At 38.9% G+C, this 23,721-nt stretch overlaps 1 protein-coding gene across 5 annotated transcripts in view; it reads right to left on the reverse strand.

Moving 5' to 3' along the window:
* The window catches only part of umad1 (UBAP1-MVB12-associated (UMA) domain containing 1), a 70,850-nt gene that overhangs the window by 41,186 nt on the left and 5,943 nt on the right, over positions 1-23,721 (reverse strand). For 2 of the 5 annotated variants that reach the window (XM_072575421.1, XM_072575423.1), the window contains exons 2-3: positions 21,036-21,264; positions 18,331-18,435 (exon numbers count right to left, since the gene is read on the reverse strand). In XM_072575421.1, the coding sequence (XP_072431522.1) occupies positions 18,331-18,435; positions 21,036-21,051 (121 nt within the window). In that variant the 5' untranslated portion in view covers positions 21,052-21,264. The remainder of the gene's footprint in view (positions 1-18,330; positions 18,436-21,035; positions 21,265-23,721) is intronic. The other 3 variants (XM_072575425.1, XM_072575426.1, XM_072575424.1) reach the window with 2 other exon arrangements.

The following is a 23,721-nucleotide window of genomic DNA, read 5'->3' on the forward strand; positions in this document are numbered from 1 at the left end:
TTATATTTTAAAAGGTAGAAAGCAGAGAATTATAAACCAGTTGGCCTTACATTGGTGGTAATGTTTAAGTCCATTATAAAAGACTTAATAGCAGAACATTTGGAAAGTAGTGACAGGATTGGACAGTCAGCATGGGTTTACATAAAGAAAATCATGCATGACAAGTCTACTGAAATCCTTTGTGGACGTAACTAGTGGATTTAATAAAGGGAAGCTAGAGAATCTGGTTTACTTGGACTTAGATTTTTGATAAGCAATCACAAGGTTCAAGCGCAAAGGACTTGGGGGAGATGCACATTGAGATGGATAGAAAACTCACTGGTAGATAGGAAACAAAATAGAAATTTTTAAAAAAGTGTTGTTTTCCAAATGGCAGCTAGGGCGAGTGGGGTACTGCAGGGATCAGTGCTTACACCCCAGTTATTCACAAAATACATTGTATGACTTAGATGAAGGAATTAAACATAATATCTCCATGTTTGCAGATGACACAAAGCTGGATGGGAAGGTGAACTAGGAGGAGGATGCATTGATGTTTCAGTAGTATTTAAACAAGTTGAATAAGTGGGCAGATGCATTGTAGATGAAGTATATTGTAGATAAACGGGAGGTTATCCACTTTTATAGCAAAATCACAAGGCAGATTATCTGAATGGAAATAGTTTGGGAAAGATGGAGATGAAACAAGATCTGGGTGTCCTTGTACACCAGTCACTGAAAATAAGCATGCAGCTGCAGGTGAAGGCGGCAAATGGTACATCAGCCTTCATAGCCAGAGAAATTGAACAGTTCAGTAGGGATGTCATGCTGCAATTGTACATACCTTCGTATATACCTGAGTATTATGCAAAATTTCAGTCTCCATTTCTTCCTCCACAGTAAGAGAATGTACTGGCTGAGGAAGGAGAGCTACAAAAGGTTAACCAGAGATTCCTGGAAATGACAGGACTGACGTACGAAGAAAGACTGCATTGATTAGGACAACATATACTGGAGCAAAGGTGACCTTGTAGAAACTTACAAAATTCTAACAAAGCTAGACAAGGTAAATGCAGGAAATGTATTTCCAATGATAAGAGTCCAGACTAGTAATGCAGTCGAAGGACACATGGTAGGCCAGTTAGCACTGAGATGAAGATAATTTTGTTCAACTAGAGAGCAGGAAGTCTGTGGAACTCTCTGCCACAGAACTGAATGTTTTCAAGGAGTTATAATATAATCCTTAAAGCTTAAGAGATCAAAGCGTGTGGAGAGAAATAGGAACAGGGTACTAAGATTGTAGCGATCGTAGAATTGTAGAATCCCTAATCATCAGTGTGAAAACAGGCCATTATGCCCAATAAGTCCACACCAACCCTCCAAAAAGAGAATCACATCCAGATTCATTCCCCCACCCTACACACTACCCCTAACATACACATCCCTAAACACTATGGGCAATTTAGCATGGCCAATTCATCTAACCTGCACATCTTTGAATTGTGGGAAGAAACTGAAGGACCCAGAGGAAACCTACGCAGACACAGAATGTCTGTGTGGAGTTTGCACACAGTCACCAGAGGCTGGAATCAAACCCAGGTCTCTGGCACTGTGAGGCAGCAGTGCTTACCACTGAACTACCAGACTGCCCAAGTGTTAAAGGTTTGGATGGTGAAGTATTTGTCAAATGTGTTCATGAGTACGATGACAAGAATTCAGGGGCATTGTTCTTGTTACAGTGAAGGGCGAGGCTGGTAAGACTATGAAACAATGAATGAATAAAAGATATTGAGATTGTAGTCAAAAATAAAAGAATTTTATTTTAGATATAGTGAACTTGGTTCAAATGAATTTCTCAATCAATATAAAGAATGTAGAGACATTCTTAAGAAGGAAAATCAGAAAAGCAAAGAGGGGGATGAGATAGCATTGGCAGATAAGTTTAAAGGATAATCAAAAGAGATTCTACAAGTACATTAAGAGTAAGAGAATAACTAGAGAGGGTAGGCCCCTTAAAGATCAAGGAGGTCACCTTTGTATTGAAACCGGAGGAGATGTTAAATGAATATTTTGCTTTGGTTTTTACTGTGGAGGATGAAACGGAGGTTTGACAATGTAGGGAAGTAAATATTGATGTTTTAAAAACAGGAGGAAATTTGAGATCTTCAAAAACATAAAAGGTCGATAAATCGCCCAAAGTTGACCAAGTGTATTTTGGGACAACCAATCCAGGGGAAGGACTTATACAATTAATGGTAGTGTTGTAGAACAGAAGGAGCTAGCAGTTTAGGTACATAATTCTTTGAAGTTTATATCACATATAGACAAGGTCATTAAAGAGGCATTTAGCAAATTTGCCTTTATTGCTAGTTCTTGGAGTATAGGAGCTGGGAAGTCATGTTGAGGTTCTACAGAACATTGATGAGACTACTACTGGAGTACTGTGTCCATTTCTGGTCCCTCTGTTATAGAAAGGATATTATTAAGCTAGAGAGGGTTCAGTAGAGATTTACCAGGATGTTGCTGGGTATGGAAGGTTTGAGTTCCGAAGAAAGACTAGACAGACTGTGATTTTTTCACTGGAGCTTAGGAGGTTGAGCGCTCGAGAGGTAACCTTATAGAGAATTATTAAATCCTGGAGGGGTATAGAGTAAATTAAGGTAGCTGTCTTTTCCCCTCGGATCGGAGTTTCAAGAATAGGGGGGTATTTTTTAAGGTGAGAGGAGAGAGATTTTAAAAAGACATGAAGAGCAAATTTCTTTTAAACAGAAGGTGGATCACGTTTGGAATGAACTTCCTGAGGAAGTGGTGGATGTGGGCACAATTACTTATCCAAGTGCCACATAAATGTTGTAAGTGAACAAAGAACAATACAACACAGGAACAGGCCCTTCGGCACTCCAAGCCTGTGCCGACACATTTTGCCCTTCCAAACTAAAATTGCCTTCACTTACAGGATCCATATAGAGTCAGAGATGTACAGCATGGAAACAGGCCCTTTGGTCCAACCTGTCCATGCCGACCAGATATCCCAACCCAATCTAGTTCCATCTGCCAGTATCCGGCCAATATCCCTCCAAACCCTTCCTATTCTTTTATTCATCCAGATGCTTCTTGAATGGTGTTATTGTATCTGCCTCCACCATCTCCTGCGTGCGAAAAACTTGCCTTGCACATCTCTTTTACACTTGCCCTCTTGAGCTTTGAACCTGTATTTTTTTGTAATTGACCCCTCCACCCTGGGGGAAAAAAAAAACTCATTTTTTCCACTCTATCCATGCCATTCATAATCTTATTAACTTCTATCGGATAACCTCCTGCATTCTGGTGAAAATAAACCCAGTCTAGCCAATCTTTCTTCATAGATAAAACCCCCCATACCAGGCAAAACACTGGTAAACCTTTTCTGCATCCTCTCCAAAGCATTGACATCCTTCTGGTAGTGTAGTGACCAGAACTGAATGAAAAATTCCATGTGTGGCTAACTGAAGTTCTACAAAGCTGCAGCAATGCTAGTCTATCCTTTTACTCGATGCCCCTTCCAATTACAGGTAAGCATACCAAAGGCCATTTTTACTACCTTATCAACCTGTGCTACTACCTGTAGACCTGCACACCCAGGCCCCACTAAATATCAATACTCCTAAGGGTTCTGCCACTCACTATATAATTTCCATTTGTACTTGTCCAGATTAAATCCATTTGCCATTTTTCTGCCCATGCCTCAAACCAATCTATAAGCTGCTAAATCCTCTGACAATCCTACACACTATCCACAACTCCAGCAATCTTTGTAATGGAAGGCTTATCAGCCTGTAATTTCCACGATTATCCCCATTGCACTTCTTAAACAAAAGGAACAATATTGACTATGCTTGCGACGAAAGAGAACAAAAATTTCATACAAGCCCCCGCCAATTTTCTGTCTCTCGTCTCAGTATTCTGGGATAGACCTCATCGAGTCTCTGGTCTTGTCAACCTTAATGCTTTTCAAAACACCCACCATATATCTTTTTTCATATCAACATGCCCTAGGATACCAACATACCCCTCTCAAGACTCACCATCCACCTTGTCCTTCTCTTTTGTGAATACTGATGCAAAGTATTTAAGGGCCTCACCTACTTCCTCCAGCCTCTCACAAATTCCTTCCTTTGTCCTTGAGTACACCCACCCTTTCCCTATTTACCGCCTTGCTTCTCAAGCAGGTCTAAAATGTTTTGGGATTTTCCTCAATCCTGTTTGCCAAAGATACCTTTTTGAGCCTTAATTACATATATCAAGTATATTTTGTTAAACCAAAAAAAAACTGAGTCACAACTCATTCATCAGGATGAAACCAAATCCAGGCATCACAAGATTGAAGTAAACCTTTTCTTTCACCATGGATTATTTTTTGTAGCGAGTAGACTTTATCTTCTATATTTCTGTACATTTGAACAAACTAGGTTGCAGTAAAATGAAAAAATGTTGTGTTAACTAAATTCTTTTAAAACAAAATGTACCATTATTAAGTTGTAATGATCAGTAATCAGCATCAAATGCACTTCTGCTTCTAAGGGTATGATCTGGAATGGCAATGTTCCCAAACCACTGCCACTGGAATCAGACATTATATTTTCTCTCCAAAAAAATATCTGTTGCATTTTCTCATCTCATTTCATTTCAAAAATGCATACAAAAACAATCATTTATCATCTTGTATATTATCAGCTTGAAAAGTAATTCATGTCAACCTGAAATCCAGTCCACTTGAGAAAACTGCTCTATAGAACAAGATACTTCCACAATTGAAATCTCAGTACTAATTTCCAACACAACAGTGAACAACTAATATCATATAAATTAACAGAAGGAGACACTAAAGAAAATATGGACAGAGATGAGCTGCATTGAAACATTCATGGAGCACACTACTTACAGTACATTACATGTTGGGACTGCTGCCAGAAAATTGGGACAGATTGATTACATAAAGAAATAACCTCACTAGGCATTATTGCCATTACCTGGCCTTTATACTAAAAATTACAGTGTTTCATCGCTTCACTATACAGATACATAATGGGTGTCTAGGATTGGTTGGCTGTGCCACTGAATACAAAAGATTTGTTTATTTCTGAAGTGTTCGCTTGTAGTGAACTTTTTAAAATCAACTTATCACTAAAGCAGATTTATGAGAGATTAGGCTACACATTTCCCATTTGGTCCAATACTTTAGGATAAAGAATCAGAAATATCATGTGGGATAATTTAAAAAATAATAATAAACAGGGAATTGGGACTAATGTCTTTCAAGTGCAGCAGACAAAAATATCTACCGTCTGCCATGTAAAATTTTATTATTAAGAGGGAAAAGGAATGCAGAAATACCAGGCATTGCAACACAGCAAAACTGAATCCACTCACCCTTACCCTCTAATCAAATATAAAGGCCTCATTAAAATGAAGAACGATGCAGGAATTCTAACCAATTGTTCCAGGATTGTCCTACCTGACTTCCAATCCATTCCCTTCAAAAGGAAATGAAGAATTGCTATGATGTAGAATGGGTTATCCAACTTGACATCACCCATTTTATATCAAAACTTAAAATTATCCCCAGGAGGGAAAGATGATGGAATGCTACATACTGCTACACAAGATTGTTATTGCCATAACAAAGATTCTCAAAATCACTTCCACCCTCGACTTCTATTCCACATTAATCCTCAGAGAGGAAATCAGAAACTAAAGAATCATATACATATCATTCACAAGTCGTTCATGGCTCAAAGCAAAGGTTTATGCAAGAAAAACATGATTCACGCAAGGGAATAAGCAAATCATAGTTAACCAGGGAGTTAAGGACAGAACCAATTTTTTTTTTTTACAAATGTGCAATGTGGCAAAGTTGAGTGGTAAGTCAGAGGACTGGATAAAATTTTAAAAAGCAACAGGTGACCCTAAAAGAGAGAAACAAGATAAATTTTGACAGTAAACTTGAAAATGTTATGACAGGGAGACAGACAAGCAAACAAAAAAAAGCTTTTCTACCACTACATTCACAACACAGTAAAGTTAAAACTCAAGACCCTAGTTACTCCTAACCTGACTTTTGAATAACCAAGCACAGACTTTGCAAATAATTAATTCCACACACCATAATTAGTTCCAGATTTTGGTTTTGTATCTGAAATAAAAAGATTTAATTTAGTAAATATACTAAATTCTGCAGAGAAAAATTAAAGTAATAAAAGGGTATTAAATTAACGTCGATGTGTTAAACCCAAAACATTTGTTTTCAGCCCCCACTCACACAAAAGACAGACAAATAACCACAGTTAAGGGATACATCTAACTCAAACTTTCTATTCTCTGGAGTTATAAAAGCTAGTGAGGGAGATTAAGCGGGAAATTTTCAAACATTCATACTAAGTCACTAGCATTTGTCTCCCAGGAAAAAAAACTGTTCAAAAGAGCCATTTAAAAATAATCGAACTCAGATTCTGGCCCGAGAGTTGAATAGTCTTTTCCTGAGGCCTCAATTCCCATTCAACATCTGCTATTTGCTTGAAAATAGAGTCTCTTCCAGACTTGCCACAACTATTTACAAGGTACAGACCTCATTAACAGCCATTAATGCTTTTTAAATACAATGCTCTTCCCAGGATTACTGTATCTACAGGAACTCTTAACCAAGAATCAGCCTGCAATTAACCTCCAGGTTTGGCATCTCAAACTAAAGCTTGTTCAGTCTGTTCTTTTCCTTTTACCACAAGTCAATTTCAGATCACAACTCCTAATTCACAGCTCCAAACAAAACTTGATAAACGAATAAAAATAATGAAAAAGTCAGTGAGAGTTCTAACACAAGTAATATGAAGGCTAACAGCAAGAGCTTCTTTAAATATATTAAAAAAAGAGAATGAAAAGTAAACATAAGCCCCTTAGAGAAAAAGGCTGGAGAAATAATAATGGAGAACCAGGAAGTAGCTGAGGAATTAAATAAGTACTTTGTATTAGTCTTTGTGGAAGATGCTAACAGCATTTAAAAAAAAACTAAATACTCAATGAGCAAAAGGAGGACGGGAAATAGTAACGTCCCAGGTTTAACCATCTTCGGCTGTTTCACTGACCTCCTTATGGGAGGGAGGGAGAGAGTAAAGGGAGGGACAATTCTTCTCTTGGGTTTTAAGAAGCCTCACTGTCTAAGACTTCTCTAGCAGTGGAAACTCAAGCTTTTTGCTCAGCCATCAGAAATTTCTTTTGGGTCATTTAACAAAAAGGAAAAAAAAACACCCAGGGAGAAAGCAAAGGCTGTTCACCAATTGCCTGAAGGAAGCATTCAGCACCACTGTGACAACACCCCTCTGCAAGAGAAACATTACAGAACACCTCCTGTCTCATCACATATCTTCAGTTGCTTCATCAGTGACCTACCCTCCATAATAAGGTCAGAGGTGGGAATGTTTGTTGATGACTGTACAAAGTTCAGCACCATTCATGACAACTTACATACTGATGCAGTCCATACCCAAGTGTTACAAAACCTGGACAATATTCAAGTTTGAGGTGACAAGTGACAAGTGACAAGTAACGATAAAATAAAATAAAGACCCCACACATCACTATATGACATTCACCATTGTATCACCACTGAATCCCACTCTCAACATCCTGGGGATTATCACTGACCAGAAACTGAACTGGTCAAAGGCTAGGAATTGTATATTGAGCAACTCACCTCCCAACTCCCCCCTAAAAAAGAGCTTAAATCAGGAGTGTGTTGGAAAACTCTCCACTTGTCTGGATGAATTCAGCTCCAACAGCACTTAAGAAGCTTGACATCATTAAGGACAAAACAACCTATTTGACTGGCACCACATTTGCAAACGCTCAGTCCATCTACCATAACTACAAGATGCAATATAGAAATTCAAAGGCTCCGTCAACTACACTTTCAAAATCCACGAACATAATTTAGAAGGACAAAGGCAGCAGATACTTGGAAAATGCTATCACTGATGGCTTCTGTCCACAACTCTCCCCAACAAACTCTGGGATGTAACAATTCCTTCAGTATCGCTGGGTCAAAATCCTGGAACTCTCTCATCGACATTGTGGGTCTTCCTATAACAAATGGACTGCAGCAGTCCAAGAAAACAATTCACCACCTCCTTCTCAAGGGCATCTAGGGATGAACAACAAATGCTGGCTCAGCCAGCAACCTCTATAATCCCATGAATGAATTTGAAAAATAGCACTTTTGACAATGCAACATTCCTTCAGTAACATATTGGTAGATCAGCCTTGGTTTTTTTATTCAAGTTCTGGCTAATTCTAAAATAGTAAATTTCTTGGGAATGGAACCTTGCTATTTACCATACAATTAAAAAAAAAGTTATTTAAGTATTTGATTAGGCAAACTACTGACATATGTAATTACCTAATTATACTGAGTGAATTTCCAGCTGCATATTTCAAATAAGGAGTCAGTTATAAAACAAAAGCAGCTAGTATGAATAAATACGAATCAATTAAACAGTGCTGCCACTGGAAAAGTCACAGAATATTTTGGAATACTGCAGTAAGTGAGACATTTTCACAGTTAATGAAGTAGTAGCTACAACGTATGATTTTGGTAGCTATAAAAGTCTTTCAGATGTACTAATTTGGATTCTATAACCCATAATGTGCTAACCAATGAGTTGGAAGTGGGGCAGGAGTCTCATCAGAAAGGCTAGTTTTCTCAGCAAGGAGGATATCATGGTAAATCACCACAAAGTTACCTTTCATTCAGCTGCTTGAGGAAGTAGAGAGACACTATGGCCCCTTAAAGATCAATGAGGTCATCTATGCATTGAACCTCTAGACATGAGAGAGTTACTAAATGAATATTGTCAGTTTTTATTGTGGAGAAAGAAATGGAGGCTAGAGAACTTGGAGAAGTAAGTAATGGTGCTTTGAAAACAGTTCACATTACAGAAGAGGAAGCGCTGGAGGTCTCAGAAAACAAAAGTGGAAAAATCTCCATGACATGATCATGTCTATCCCAGATGTTGTGGGAAGTTGTGAGAAGAAATTGCAGGCCCCTACTGGAATCATTTGTATCATCTCTAACTATGAGTGAGGTGCTGGAGGCCTGGAGGGTAGCTAATACTGTGCCTCTGTTTAAGAAAGGCTGAAAGGAGAAACCTGGAAACTATGAACCTTTGAGCCTGACATCGGTGGTTGATACATTATTGGAGGGGATTCTGAAAGATAGGATTTACATTCATGGAGAGAGGCAAGGACTGATTAGGGATAGTCAGTATTGCTTTGAGGGGGAAATTGTGTCGCCAAAGCACAATTAAGTTTTTTTTTGGAAGGAAGCAACCAAAAAGATTGATGAGGGAAGAGCAATAGATTTTGTTTACTTGGACTTTGGTGATGTCTTTGACAAGGTTCCACATGGTAGGCTAATTAATAAAGTTTGTTCACAAGGGATTGAGGGCGAGCTTGTCAATTGCATTCAAAAATTGGCTTGGTAGTAGGAGACAGAGGGAGGTGGTGGAGGGTTGCTTTTCAGACTGGAGACCAGAGACCAGCAGTGTTCCACAAGGAAAGGTAGTGGTCCACTTTTGTTTGTCATTTATACAAACAATTTTGATTAAGAATATAGGAGGCATAACTAGTAAGTTTGTGGATGACAGAAATTGGTGGTAAAGTGGACAGCGAAAGTTATCATCTAAGATTACAAAGAGATCTTGATTAGGACATTGGTTAGACCACTGTTGGAAGATTGTGTGCAGTTCTAGTCTCCTTCCTATCGGAAAGATGTTGTGGAACTTGAAAGGGTTCAGGGAAGATTTACAAGGATGTTGCCAGGATTGGAGTATTTGAGCTGTAGGGAGAGGCTGAACAGGCTGGGGCTGTTTTCCCTAGAGCGTCGGAGGCTGAGGGGTGACCTTATAGAGGTTTACAAAATTATGAGGGGCATGGATAGGATAAATCGACAAAGTCTTTTCCCTGCAGTGGGGGAGTTCAGAACTAGAGGGCATAGGTTTAGGCTGAGAGGGGAAAGATATAAAAGAGAACTAAAGGGCAACTTCTTTCCTTTTTCACAGAGTGGTAAGTGTATGGAATGAGCTGCCAGAGGAAGTGGTAGAGGCTGGTACAATTGCAACATTTAAAAGGCATTTGGAATGGGTATATGAATAGGCAGGGTTTGGAAGGATATGGGCCAGGTGCTGACAGGTGGGACTAGATTGGGTTGGTCGGCATGGGCGGGTAGGACCGAAGGGTCTGTTTCCATGCTTACATCTCTAGGACTCTACATTTGGGTCAATGGGCTGAGGAGAGGCAGATAAAATTTAATTTGGACCAATGTGAGGTACTGCATTTTGGTCAAACAGACAAGGGCACGGCTTATACAAATAATGGTAATGGTCCTGGATAGTGTTGTCAGAGAGACCTAGAGGTTCAGGTACATAATTCTTAGAAATTTGCATTACAGGTAGACATGGTGGTTGAGAAGGCATTTATCACGCTTGCCTTTATTTCTCAGACCATTGTGTATAGGAGTTGGGATGTCTATTGTGGATGTACAGGACTTTGGTGAGGCCTCTTCTGGAGAACTGGCCACCCTTGTATGGAAATTAAATTGGACAGACTCAAAAAAATTCACTCAGATGATGCCAGGAATGGAGAGTTTGAATTATAAAGATAAGCTGGATATGCTGGGACACTTTCCACTAGAAAGGTGGTTAAAGGGGTGACTTTACAGAAATTTATAAAATCATGAGAGGATGGATAAGCCAAATGGCAACTGTTTGTTCCCTAGGGTGGCTGAGTTCAAAAGAGAGGACATATTTTAAAAGGTCATGGATACGTTGGATTAAAAAAAAATCTGTTTCTGTGCTGTGCAACTCTGACTGCAGACAAGCAGGATGCTGGAAGAACACAGCAAGCCAGGCAGCATCAGGAAGTGGAGAAGTCATCGTTTTGGATATAACCTCCTGCATATCTACTTCAGATTTTGTGTCTCGAACCAAGAGTGTAACTCTGACTACTGGTGAAATTCGTCTGCTTGGACAGCTTCAATGAATTGGTCTTCGGGTATGTGTGAAATCTGTTTTCACTGACTTTCCTATATCTACATTGAGCCTTGCTAACATACTATATTCAGATATATCTTTACAGATTTCCTTTTGCATCCTAAGCAACTTTACTAGGTCTTCTCACCATCTTTCCTTATAATTTGAGAACACAATTTCTAACAGTACTATTATTCCAAAATTAACTAATCAAATTGTATGTAATGCACTTTGTACACTGTTTAGCCCTCCTTTTTACTGTCTGTCATTTTTCACTACTATTAACAACTGACAATTGCAGCTCCTTCTCTCTGCAGGAGGATATCACTTCAACATAGTTACGTGGCACATCTAATTCTTCAATCAGAAGTATCAGATAAGTCATTTTACCAAACTACCTGCAAGGACAACTGAAATTTTGTTTCTAGAGGTTTACCTTGAAAAGGCAACAATACGAGTACTCCACACTCTCTTGAAGTTAAATTTTGGCAATGTTTGTCTGCCCATTCTTTCATTTTTGTCTGTGAAATTTTTGAATGCTCAGTGCTACTTTGTGCTGTCGTGAGACTTTCTAAGAACATGGATACATTCAGGATTTATTTTCTGGTCTTAGAAACTTTCCATTTATCAATTTTAATGGACCTTATCTCTCAATTCAACTGAATTATATGCAGGAGTTCATTTGGAGAATATATTGTTAATAATTGTAAGCTATTAATGCTTTGTCCCAATCCAGTGGGTATTCATGACAATATGTCTTATATGGTTGTGATAATCTCATGGGGTCGCTCCAAAGCTCACCATGTTTATGGTTGATATGTGGTCGACTTAAATGGGTTCCCCCCCAAGCTATCCCAATCATTTTCTGAAAAACTTTAGATGTAAAGTTGTAACCCTTATTAGATTATATTTGAATTACAAAAAGGTCATAAGTTTAAAAAAAAAACTAAAGTTACCTTTTCCACAACTATCTTAGCTATAATTGTCCTTGGAAGGAATAGCTTCTAGAAATAGTGTTGTCATATTCATAATTGTAAGGATATAGTGACACCTTGTTTTTCTTACTCAATGGTCCTGCATAATCTACTAAAACAAGACTGAATCATTCTTCAAAAACTAGTATAGGTATTCAAGGTGCTGGTTTAATTACATTTTCAGATCCTCCTAGATCCTGATGATATGTATGGCATATTTTACAGAGTTACACCATATCTTTATGAAGTATTGGTAAGTTTAAATCAATAATTGAATTTTCTGTATTCCTACAAAGTCCTAACACAAAAATTCATGACAATCAGAATTCCTTATGGTATCTACACTGTACCATTATTTATTGAACAACCTCCATTCCTTATCTGCGAGTCTGTGTGGTCTACACTTCCTTATCGGAGCACTATTTAATATGAAAGCATTGCAGAACTCCTTCAGCCTCAGCTTCAATGAGAGTTAATTGTGCCGACTTATTTAACTCTAATCTTCTGTTAGTAAAGCTATTCAAATGAAATGTTTGTAATTACATTCATTCTTAAATAATTTTGGCAAATCTAATATCTGCTTGTGGTATTGTTTTGAACTGTAGTGATGGCTTTTTTAGTTATTGCAGTAGTTAATACCATGATGAAAACAGCTAACTGTTTCATCTCTTTAGCCTCATTCCATCTTTCTGTGAATATAGGTGAAGTTATATCTTCCATTCCAGCAGATTCATTCTCCAGGAATCATTAATTCAATCCATGGGTAATTTCTTAACAACTTCTACTACCAGCAGTTCAGACAAGTTAGATTCAAAATGGACTTTATACACTGGAACATATTCTGCACTTAGCCTGTTTATGGTCACATTGACTCCTTTTTTCTTCAAATGAGGCAGGTATTATGGGACACACGGCCTAATCAAACTCATTTGTTGAAAAAAGATTTTTATTTCCCCTCCAGAGAATTTGATGGAAGTCATCTTCCCTTCAGATAAAAACACTTTATATCTTTCATCTAGCTCATTCACTTCCCCTGTACTCAAAGCAGTATTTACCTCTGGTATTTTAGTTGGAGCATCAATTCAATCCAGGCGTTTTCATTTCTAGTTCTCTTCGCAGGCTCATTCTTATGAACCCTAATAAGTCCTATAGGCTTATATTGCAGTTCACAACATTCTGAATGAGCACGTTACAATGGAAACACTGAGGTAATCGATTCTCATGTCCACCCTCAGTAGCCACACTTTTCTGCTCAGAGGAGCAGATTAGATTAGGTTAGATTCCCTACAGTATGGAAGCAGGCCCTTTGGCCAAAAAGTCCACAAAGACCCCCCAAAAGAGTAACCCATCCAGACCCATTCCCCTATATTTACCCCTGACTAATGCACCTAATACTATGGGCAATTTAGCATGGCCAATTCACCTGACCTGCATGTCTTTGGATTGTGGGAAGAAACTGTAGCACCTGGAGAAAATCCACGCAGACACGGGGAGGATGTGCAAACTTCACACAGATAGTTGCTCAAGGCTGGAATCGAACCCGGTCCCTGATGCTGCAAGGAAGCAATGCTAACCACTGAGCCATTGTGCCATCCAGTCTTGAAGCATTTCCAGCTATCCACTCTGTTTACTTTCCCCCTCCTTATTCCTTTCAATTTTATCAAGGTGACAAGACAAAATGTTTTGTTTTATGGATCAGTTCATAATCGTCATCCTTACTGGCAGTTTTAGTCCTTCATTTTCAGCATGCATAGCTATTACAGAAGCTGGCTAGTTTTGAAACTCTCAAGAGAATGATCTCTCCAAGGGTTTCATAGATAGTTTGAAAGAGTCAACCAAAGTAATTTGACAAATAGAGTTGAAACGGTTTCCTTAAATGTCAAGGCTTTTGCCTGTATGTTTCAGGCACTTAAATCATCATAATCCATATAAGCATCCTCTAACACTGATATCTAAACGTCCTGTCAATCTATCTGACAATTTGCTCTGCATGGGCAGTGTCCAATTTTCTACTGGTCACTTACTTGTCTCACTATTTTCTCAAATATGTTGAGGAATGTCTTTATATCCTTTACCTCAAATCTTGGTAGGTCCTATACAAACTTAAAAATTACCTTATTGGATTTTAGATTATGATTGTACTTTCCTCATCAGAATCCTCTTCAGCTTCTAAAAAATCATGTTTTTACTTGTATTATTCTTAGTTTAATTTCCTATTATTGTTCTCTCTTGCATCTCTAGTTTCGCCTTTGTTTTCATCCCTTTTAATTCGAGGGCCCTTTCCTTATTTCTTTTGCCTTTTGGAATTCTGTCTCTAGGTTGTTCAGCTTTTTTTCCCCATGTTCAAGCTGCTTTAAGTGTAACCTCAACATTAAGTGATTGTAGAGTGCCAAGTTCCTCACCTTTTGACTGATTGCATCTGCGCCAGTCAAAAATTACCACCTAACTCTCAACTTCTTCTAAACCCAGATGTGCTAGCTCTGAAATTATTTCTGCCCTTTTAGCACTGGCAGACAGTTTCACCTCCAAAAATTTGCCAATTCAATGAATCATTTGTGGTCACTTAAGTTAGTTAGGGACAGCTCTGCCACCTGCAGGAATCTATAGCAATTTCCAGGGCCTTTTTTCTCTCTCAAAATCTGCTATTTCCTTAATCCTTTACCCTTTAACTCAACAGCCAAACATTCACTGTCAATGCTCCAAAATAATCCCATTAAGATCCCCTGTAAAGCACACACACTTGAGTCCCACAATACCTGGAACCAGCATAGAAGTTGAAGATTTAATCAAGTTACTCAACATCCAATTTTTGTTTGATGAACTTGGCTTAATAGAAAATACTGCCCAAGTTTCTGTATTTACAAGAAACTGCTATTCATTGTACATAAATCATTTTTAATCACAGACATGCAAAATATGAATTATCAACGCATAAGCGCATGTTCATAATTCCTTGAAATAGAGTGGCAGGTATAGAGGATAGTGAAAGCTGTGTTTGATAGGCTTGCTTTTATTAGTCAGGGCATTGTAGGTGTTGGGAAGTCGTGTTGCAGCTGTCCAAGACATTGTTTAAGCCACTTTTGGAATGCTGCACAAAATTTTGGTCTCCCTGCTATAGGAAGGATGTTGTGAAACTTGCAAGGGTTCAGAAAAGATTTACAAGGATGTTGCTAGGGTTGGAGGGTTTGAGCTAAAGGGAGAAGCTGAATAGACTGAGGCTCTTTCCCCCTCTCAAAAGAGTCAGAGGGGTGACCTTATAGAAGTTTTATAAAATGATTAGGCAAGGATAGCCAAGTTTCTTCCTTGAAGGAGCACCACCTGCTATGGTGGGATTTGAAATTGGCTCCCCAGAACATCATGTGGGTATCTGGATTAAGAGTCTAACAACAATACCAATAGTTCATTGCCTCCCCAGTAATCCTGGGGCAAATGATCTACATCAAGAATAACGGCTAATCTTGCCCTTTAACATAGGCTGATTTGTCGTACATTTTCCAAGAGTGTTGTTTTCCTTTAGTTTTATGAACAGTAACTGTTCTAGTAATCTCCCACAATGGTTACTCATGTTGGATAATGCTGATTCCTCACATTTATGGAAACAGAAAATTTATAACACAGAGAAAGGTCATGCAGCCCATCAGATTTGCACTAATACAGTGACTTAATTATGTTCCCGACCAAGGTTTCTGACTTAAATGAAATGGCTAAACACAATTGACAGCCATGACACTAGTTCTTTATTACTCGGAATTTCTTTTCATGAAGACATATTCCTGCACAGGAACTGACTGCTTTGCTTGCCTATGTATCCATGGTTATAATCAATTATTTGTAAAATGCTTTGAAACATTGAAGAAAGTGATCAGCTATTATAAAAGCAAAAGCTCTTTCCTCAAACCCTTATTTCTCTAACTTATAGAACTACAATTTTTCTCCCCTCAGCAAACTCAACATCCAATTGGTAGAGGCAATATCAATGTTTTGTTACATCATGGTTTGTGTTTTTTTTAAGATCTGCCATATGGTACAAGTGATCACATTAACAGAGTTCAAAATGTATTCCGTTGCATGTCCATTGGTTTCAGAAATCTGTGAAAAAGATTAAGGTAGTGGTATTGTCATTGTTTCAAAGATGCTGAAAGAATATTCACCTGTCAGATATACTCTCTCTCTTAATCAGGAGTTTAAGTGTTTCCCAACTCTATACCAGTGAACTAATAATCTCCATCCACTTCCTTTCCTTTTTTTCCATGTGTTTTCTTTCCCCTAATTATTCCCTCTTTTCCCAGCACAGATACCGCCGTTCCATGGTGGCCTCCCAAATTGGCGTGGCAGACTCTCGGCCCAGCATTCCGAGAGTGCTGGGCTAAGCATTCAAGACTAACATTTCAACTTTCAGCATTATTTCTTTATTTTCTACTTAAAATAAGAATGGTGTCATTGTACTAATTGTACAATGTTTAACCTTTAATTTTGTTGTCTTTTTCTACCTTGACCTTAAGATTCTGTACTTAAGATGGCACCTTGTGTGGCAACATTATTCACTGTACTCTTGTACATGTTACAATAAAAATCAAATCGAAATTTAAATTCTGGACCTGGTCACTGACTAAGAAACACTAATGGATAATTCAGAATGTTATTATTGCTGAACAGCTGGTTTGCGATGCAAAGTGACGCAAATAGTGTGGCTTCAATTCCAATGCCAGCCGAAAGCTAGTGTGCTTCCAATTAAACCTGTTGGACTATAACCTGGTGTGGTGTGATTTTTAACTTTGTACACCCTAGTCCAACACAGGCATCTCCAAATAATGCCAGCTGAGGTTACCACGAAGGACTCTCCTTTTCAACATCATCCCTTGCCGGAGGTGTGGTGAACCTCAGGTTACATCACCATCAGTTGTCTCAAATAGTCAGTCATATGGTCCAGTAGGATTATGGCAATTTTTTTGTGAAACAAGGATTGCATTATTAATTATTTATTAAACTGGTATAACATGCCAACTTTTAAAGGTATGTAGTTCTGTTCTTAAATTGATTGGAAGTTCATGAATTTAGAAATTAATGCTTCTTGATTATATGATGAAACCACGTTTCTAGCCATTAAATCAAAGAAATAAAAACTACAAATTGTCGTCTCAGATGAAAAATTGACCTACCTTGATTTTGTTTCCATTTTATGTACTCCTTTTCAGTGCAAAGAAAAAGTAGAAGTTCCTTAAACAAGGTCCTTTACTATCTATGCAATGAAGAATTTACTTTTATATTACTGTATTTTGTAATCAGATATTTAATGTATTGTACATTATATAAAGCATATAACAAACTACAAATATAAAATGCAAATATTTAATTTTCTATTTTATTAGAAATGTATATTTCAACTAAAGCAAATTCAAAGACTTCACAAAAATAAGTTTATATGCTGACATAAGAGAAACACATATCAACCCAGCCACTTCAGAAATGTGGAGTATTCTTCCACTGAAGTCCTTTATCATAGTACAGTTTGGGAGTTTTTTTTCCTGGGGTGTGTGGGGGGGGGGGGGGGGGGGGGAAAGGGGGTGGATGTTGGTGTTTTCTCACAAATCTTCATCCAAACACTTTTCAATGTGTTAGCGAATATTTCAATAACTTTCAGCATGGTAATAAACAAATATAGGAGGTAGAGTGGTAGCATGAGGTAGTATGGTAGCATGAGGTAGTATGGTTAACATGAAAGTTAGGACATTTCTGTTCTCTTCCAAAGTAAAAAGAGAGTTTCACAGAGCCTCTCAACAAATGGTTGCTGATTTAGTAAAGTTCCTAAAAATCAACTAGTGTCTACTTTGATACTCATTCCCATCTAGCAAAGCTGCAAGTTAAATTCTCCTTCAGAACTCAAAATTATTTGAAGCTAAAATACATAAATTAAGAATAAAACTACTGTTGTATACCATTATTGACTAACAAAGTGCACAAACAAGTACTATTGAGAAACAGGATGACTAAGTGAAATGCAATGTAGTGCTACAAAATGAACAGAAATTTGAAATTATTGAGTCATTGTGCTGAATTAACAATCATAATGTGGAGGTTTACTCCTTTTTTTGTTTAATAGTCTTGCCATTTTCATTTGTGGAAATGTTTAATACAACTACTTTGTGGTCGTTTAGAGTGTGCTAAAATTTCCAGGTCGAAATACAGAAATCCTTCAGTTTCATTTTCCTGGAGTCAGAAAAGTTTCACATTTGGAATAGGAAATAAAGCAGACTTTAAAAAAAATAGTTTGATGTGCTCTGCATACTGAGCAATCAAGTATAATGAGCTTTATTACTTACCTAAAATAACAAAACCATCTACCTCCTCATCAGGTTGTGCACTTTTCTTGGATGACTCAGTGCTCTTTTGAATTCCAAAAAGCTTCAGCATTTCACCTTGCAAGCCTGAAAGACAAATTCTTAAATATTGAACTGAAAGACAAGCATTGCTATAAAATTAAAATGTTTATAAATCATAATTATCCTTACATGCAAAGTAGAAAAAGCACACAATTAATGACCACTTGTTTAAACAAAACAGACTAAATTACTACCTTAAAATGTTTTAAACATCCAGTCATGGGATGTGATAATCATCAATAAGGTCAGTATTTGTTATCCATCTCCAAGGATCCAATCTACTAGAATACTAAATTTGATTTGAATTTTTGTTTCAAGACAATAACAAAAGTTGTGACAGCTCTCTACCACTTCCCATGCAGAATATCACTTTTTACTGGAAAAATATTCACAAAACTCCAGATAAACAATTTTCAAAAGCTAACTTTAAAAAAAAACCACAAACTTTGATTTCTTTGTTTCAAAATGTACATTCAAGTTTAAAATTATTGTATGCACTTAGAATCATAAAGTACCTACAGTGTGGAAGCAGGCCAGTCAGCCCATTGTGTCCACACCAACCCTTCGAAGAATATCCACCCAGATCCACAGCAGCGGTGTGCTGCTGCCTCATCTCCTGAATAGGGAACAGAGTTAACAGAAATCTCCGAGCCCCAGAGGAAAGGCATTGAGTCAAATTAACCGAATAGTCAATTATCCAAACGAAGTAGTGCCCACCCATCTCATTCAGATAATCAAAGCTCCTCTGTACCTCAAACCTTCTAACATTCTTGTAAATCCTTTCGGAACCCTTTCAAGTTTCACAACATCCTTTCTACAGCAGGGAGACCAGAACTGTACACAATATTCCAACAGTGGCCTAACCAATATCCTATATAGCCACAAGATAGCCTCACAACTCCTTTACTCAATGCACTGACCAATAAAAGCAAGCATACCAAACAACTTCTTCACTATTCTGTCTACCTGCAACTCTACTTTCAAGGAACTATGAACCTACACTCCAAGGTCTCTGATCAGCGATACTCCCCAGGACCTTACCATCAAGTGTACAAGTCCAGTCTTGATTTGCCTTTCCAAATACAGCAGTTCACATTTGTCTAAAAATTAAATTCCATCTGCCAGTCCTCAGTCCATTGGTTTATCTGATCAAAGTCACAATGTACATGAAGTTAACTTTCTTCACTGTCCACTACACTATCAATTTTGGTATCATCTGCAAACTTAGTAACTATGCCTCCTATGTTCACAGCCAAATCATTGATATCAATGATGAGAAACAGTGGACCCAGCACCTATTCTTTCAGTAGACCGCTGGTCACAGCCCGCCAGTCAGAAAAGCAACCCTCCACCCCCACACGCCGTCTCCTACCTTTGAGCCAGTTCTGTATCCAAATGGCTGGTTATCTGTATTTCATATGATCTAACCTTGATAACCAGTCTACCATGCAGAACCTTGTCAAAAGTGTTTTCTGAAGTGCATAAAGATCATGTCCATCGCAGTCTTTATCAATTCCCTTCATTACTTCAAACAAAAATCAAGTTGGTCAGATTTGATTTCCTACACACCAAGCCATGTCGACTATCCCTAATCAGTCCTTGCCTTTCTAAATGCATCCAAATCCTGTCCCTCAGGATCCCCTCCAACAACTTAGCCACCACTGATGTAAGGCCCCCCCAGTCTATAGTTTCATGACCACCTTTAAATAGCAGCACCATATTAACCAGTGTCCAGTCTTCTGGCACCTCATCTGTGGCCAATGACACAAAGCACCTGAGGGTGGAATCAAACCCCAGTCCCTCACACTGCAAGGCAGCAGTGCTAACCACTGAGCCACCATCCCAATCAGTAGTCATGCTATATCAGTAGAAAAATGATGTTACAGGTAAAAATTTCTTTCATGTAAACTTCAAATTATATTGTTAGGTTATTGATAAGTTGCTCTTATGTCTGGAAACGTTTTACCTATTGTGCTTTCTCCTTTGAACTGAATGCTTGTCACTTGCACTTTACAGTGAATAATTAGTAAAATACAGAGAAAAACTTCAACTGTCACCATAATCAGGTGTGATTTTGAATTGTTTAAGCATAGAAAAACTAAAAGAAAGCCTGTCTTTATTTTGTCATTTCCACCATGGGGCTTGAATCAGTTCACCAGCAACACCTGCACTGCCCTCCTTTCTCCAACAATCTTGTTGTCACCGACACCAGATGCACCAACATAGGTGTTGCCATACTTTAAATGCCATTTCCTCGCCATTGGACCCACCTTGCTGAGGTCAGCAAGTCCCATGCTAAAACCACAGTTGCCCACAACTGGGTGTCCCCAGCTCTGCTGCTGCCAATAATCGAGGAATTCCTGTTCGGGGCCTAGCATGTCTGCAACCAGGAGTTTGTGGATCCACTGCTGCCTCAATGATACCAGGAGTCCCCACTCTAGGCATAACATGCTGTTGCCACTGCAGCCACTGGCTAGCCAGCAGCCTGAGTACCCACTCTCTGTCTACTGTAGTCAGGAATCCCTGGCTCCAATGCCAAATCAGGAATTCCCACTCTAGGCCTACTGAAACCAGAAGCCCCTAGCTCTGCCATCAGGCCACACTGCACACTAACAGGCCTGCTCCAGACTTCAAAAAGATGTTACCTTGCCAATGTTGCATTCAAAAAAAAAAGTCCGCTGCCAATGCCTCCAATCGCTGGAGGAGCTTTGCCACTGCGGTCGAGAGCCCCAATGACCAGGAGAATGTCCTTGCTGCTGCTGCCTCTATTCTTCAGGAGGAGACACGTCTGTCACCACTGCCTCTGACAGTCAGGAGGCTGCCATTACTCAACACATGGCTTGCTCTCACTGCTGTGCTGATTTTGCCAACTAACTAATCAAAAAGAGAAGTGAAAGAAAAAAAAAGCAAGTGAGAATAGATGAGCCCCTGACAAGAGTCCACACACAGTCCTACTACTCCACCGCTAACGATACTGCATCTACCACTTCCTCTGACAGTTCATTCTACATAGGAACTGTGTGATAAGGTTGCACCTCAGGCCTTGTCTAAATCACTGTCCTCTCATCTAAAATAATGCCCTCTAATCTTGGACTCTCTGGAAAAAGACTTTTACTAGTCACCTTATCTATGCCACTCACCTCTATAAATGGTCACTTTTGAACCTCCAGGGGAAAAAGTCCCAGCCTATCCAGCCTTGTAACTCAATCTCTCAACTTTCTTTTGGGCAATTAAAGATGGACAACAGCACCATATTCCATGAGTGAATATAATTTTAAAAAAGACAGGATCAGTGAACTTAGCTTACTGGCTACATTATGAATAATCTTAAATGTATCAAAGTGAAGTAGTAGCTACATGGATTAAGAAGAAATTACCTGGTATTTTTAGAGCTGCAAGCTGTGCGAGAGTAAATCATTACACCAGTTCTAAAATGTTCTTGTGTCACAAATGTGTTTTTCTTCTAACTTGCTCATGGAAGGAGGGGTCATTGGCTAGGGTAACATTTATTGCCTATACCTAATTGCTCTGGAAAAAGTGGTGTGCTACCTTATTGCAGCTCTCAGGTGTACAGACACCCATAGTGCTGTTAGAAAAGGGAGTTTCAGGATTTTGCCACAGTGACAGCAAAGGAATGGCAATATAATTCTGAGTCAGGATGTTGTGTGACTGGGAGGGTGGTGTGTTCCTATTCATCTCCTGCCCTTGTTCTCCTAGGTGGTAGAGGTCATGGGGTTTGGAAGATTTTCTCTAAGAGGAGTTGGTGTGTCACTGCAGTGCACCTTGTCAATGGTACATTGTGCATAAGTGGTGAAAGGTGTGAGTGAATTTTGAAGGTGCTAGATCAGGTATCAGACAAGTGACCTACATTGCTATGGATGGAACGAAGTTGTACCATTCGGGCAAGAGGATGGCATTCTATCATTTTTCTGTCTTGTGCCTTGTAGATGGTGGACTGACAATGGGGAGGCAGGTAGTGAGTTACTTAGCACAGAATTCCTAGCATCTAACCGGCTCTTGAAGCCATAGTTTGTATGGCTAGTCCAGCTCAGTTGCTGGTCAATGGTAAGCTCTTGGATGTTGATTGTTGGAGATTCAGTGATGGTAATGCTATTAAAAGTCAAGGGACAATGCTTAGATTCATCCCTTAGGTCCTTCCCTGGCACAATTATTACCTGCCACTTATTAGCCCTGGCCTGGATCTGTACAGATCTTGTTGCACATTGACACAGATTACTTCAGTACCTGACAAGTTACAAATTCAAAACATTGAGCAATATCCACACCTGGCTTCATGATGGATGGATGATCATTGATGAAGCAGCTGAAGATAGCTGGGCCAGTAGAACATAACTTGCACTGAGATGACTGACTTCCAGCATGTACAGTTGTCTTCCTTTTTTCACAATATGACTACAAGTAGTTTTACAAGTAGACACAAGTAAACTACAATAATTCCCACTGAATTCAGCTCAATGCTGCCTTGGTCTCACGGGCAATCACTTTCATGCCACCTCTGGACCTCAGCTCGTTTGGATAAACACCGTAACGAATTCTGAAGCTAAGTGGCTTAGGGAATCCAAGCTGAGTGTCAGTGAGCAAATTATTCCTTTGCTACTGTTGCAAGGCTACACTTTTGAGGACTCCTTTTGTGACTTTGCTGATAGTGGGGAACAGATGAACAGGGTGATAATTGCTAGGTTGGTTTTGTCCTCAGCCATGATTGAATAGTGGAGCAAACTCAATGGGCCAAGTGACCTAATTCTGAGTGTAGTCCCAGGTGACTGGAGGATTGCAAATGTGACATCATTGTTTAAAAAAGGACAAAGGATAACCCAAGAAACTACAGACCTGTCAGCTTAACATCAGTAGTGGGAAACTGATGGAGGTGAAGGTAAATATACACAGTAAAATTAATATTAGACAGTTAACATGGCTTAGTCTAGGTCAGGTCATGTTTGACAAATTTAATTGAGTTCTTTGACAAAGTGACTCAGGAAGTAGATGGGGGCGGGGGCGGGGGCGGTGTGAAGTAGATAGAGATGAGCATTTCTCGGATTGGAGAAGTGCTGAAAGTAGTGCTCCCCAGGGATCTGTGTTGGGTCCCTTGCTTTTTCTGATGTGACCGAAACAGTGCGAGATCTCTCTATGACTGTATGAGCAATATGCATTATGGATAAGGGGAGCCTTTTGATGATCTGTACTTGGATTTCCAGAAGGCATTTAATAAGGCACCATGTCAGATACCATATCACTTGACCTTCACTCCTCCCTAGAACATCTTGACACCAAGAACATCAACATAAGAATCCTACTCATTGACTCCAGTTC

This window comes from Chiloscyllium punctatum, chromosome 8, assembly GCF_047496795.1.
Source record: "Chiloscyllium punctatum isolate Juve2018m chromosome 8, sChiPun1.3, whole genome shotgun sequence".
NCBI lineage: Eukaryota > Metazoa > Chordata > Chondrichthyes > Orectolobiformes > Hemiscylliidae > Chiloscyllium > Chiloscyllium punctatum.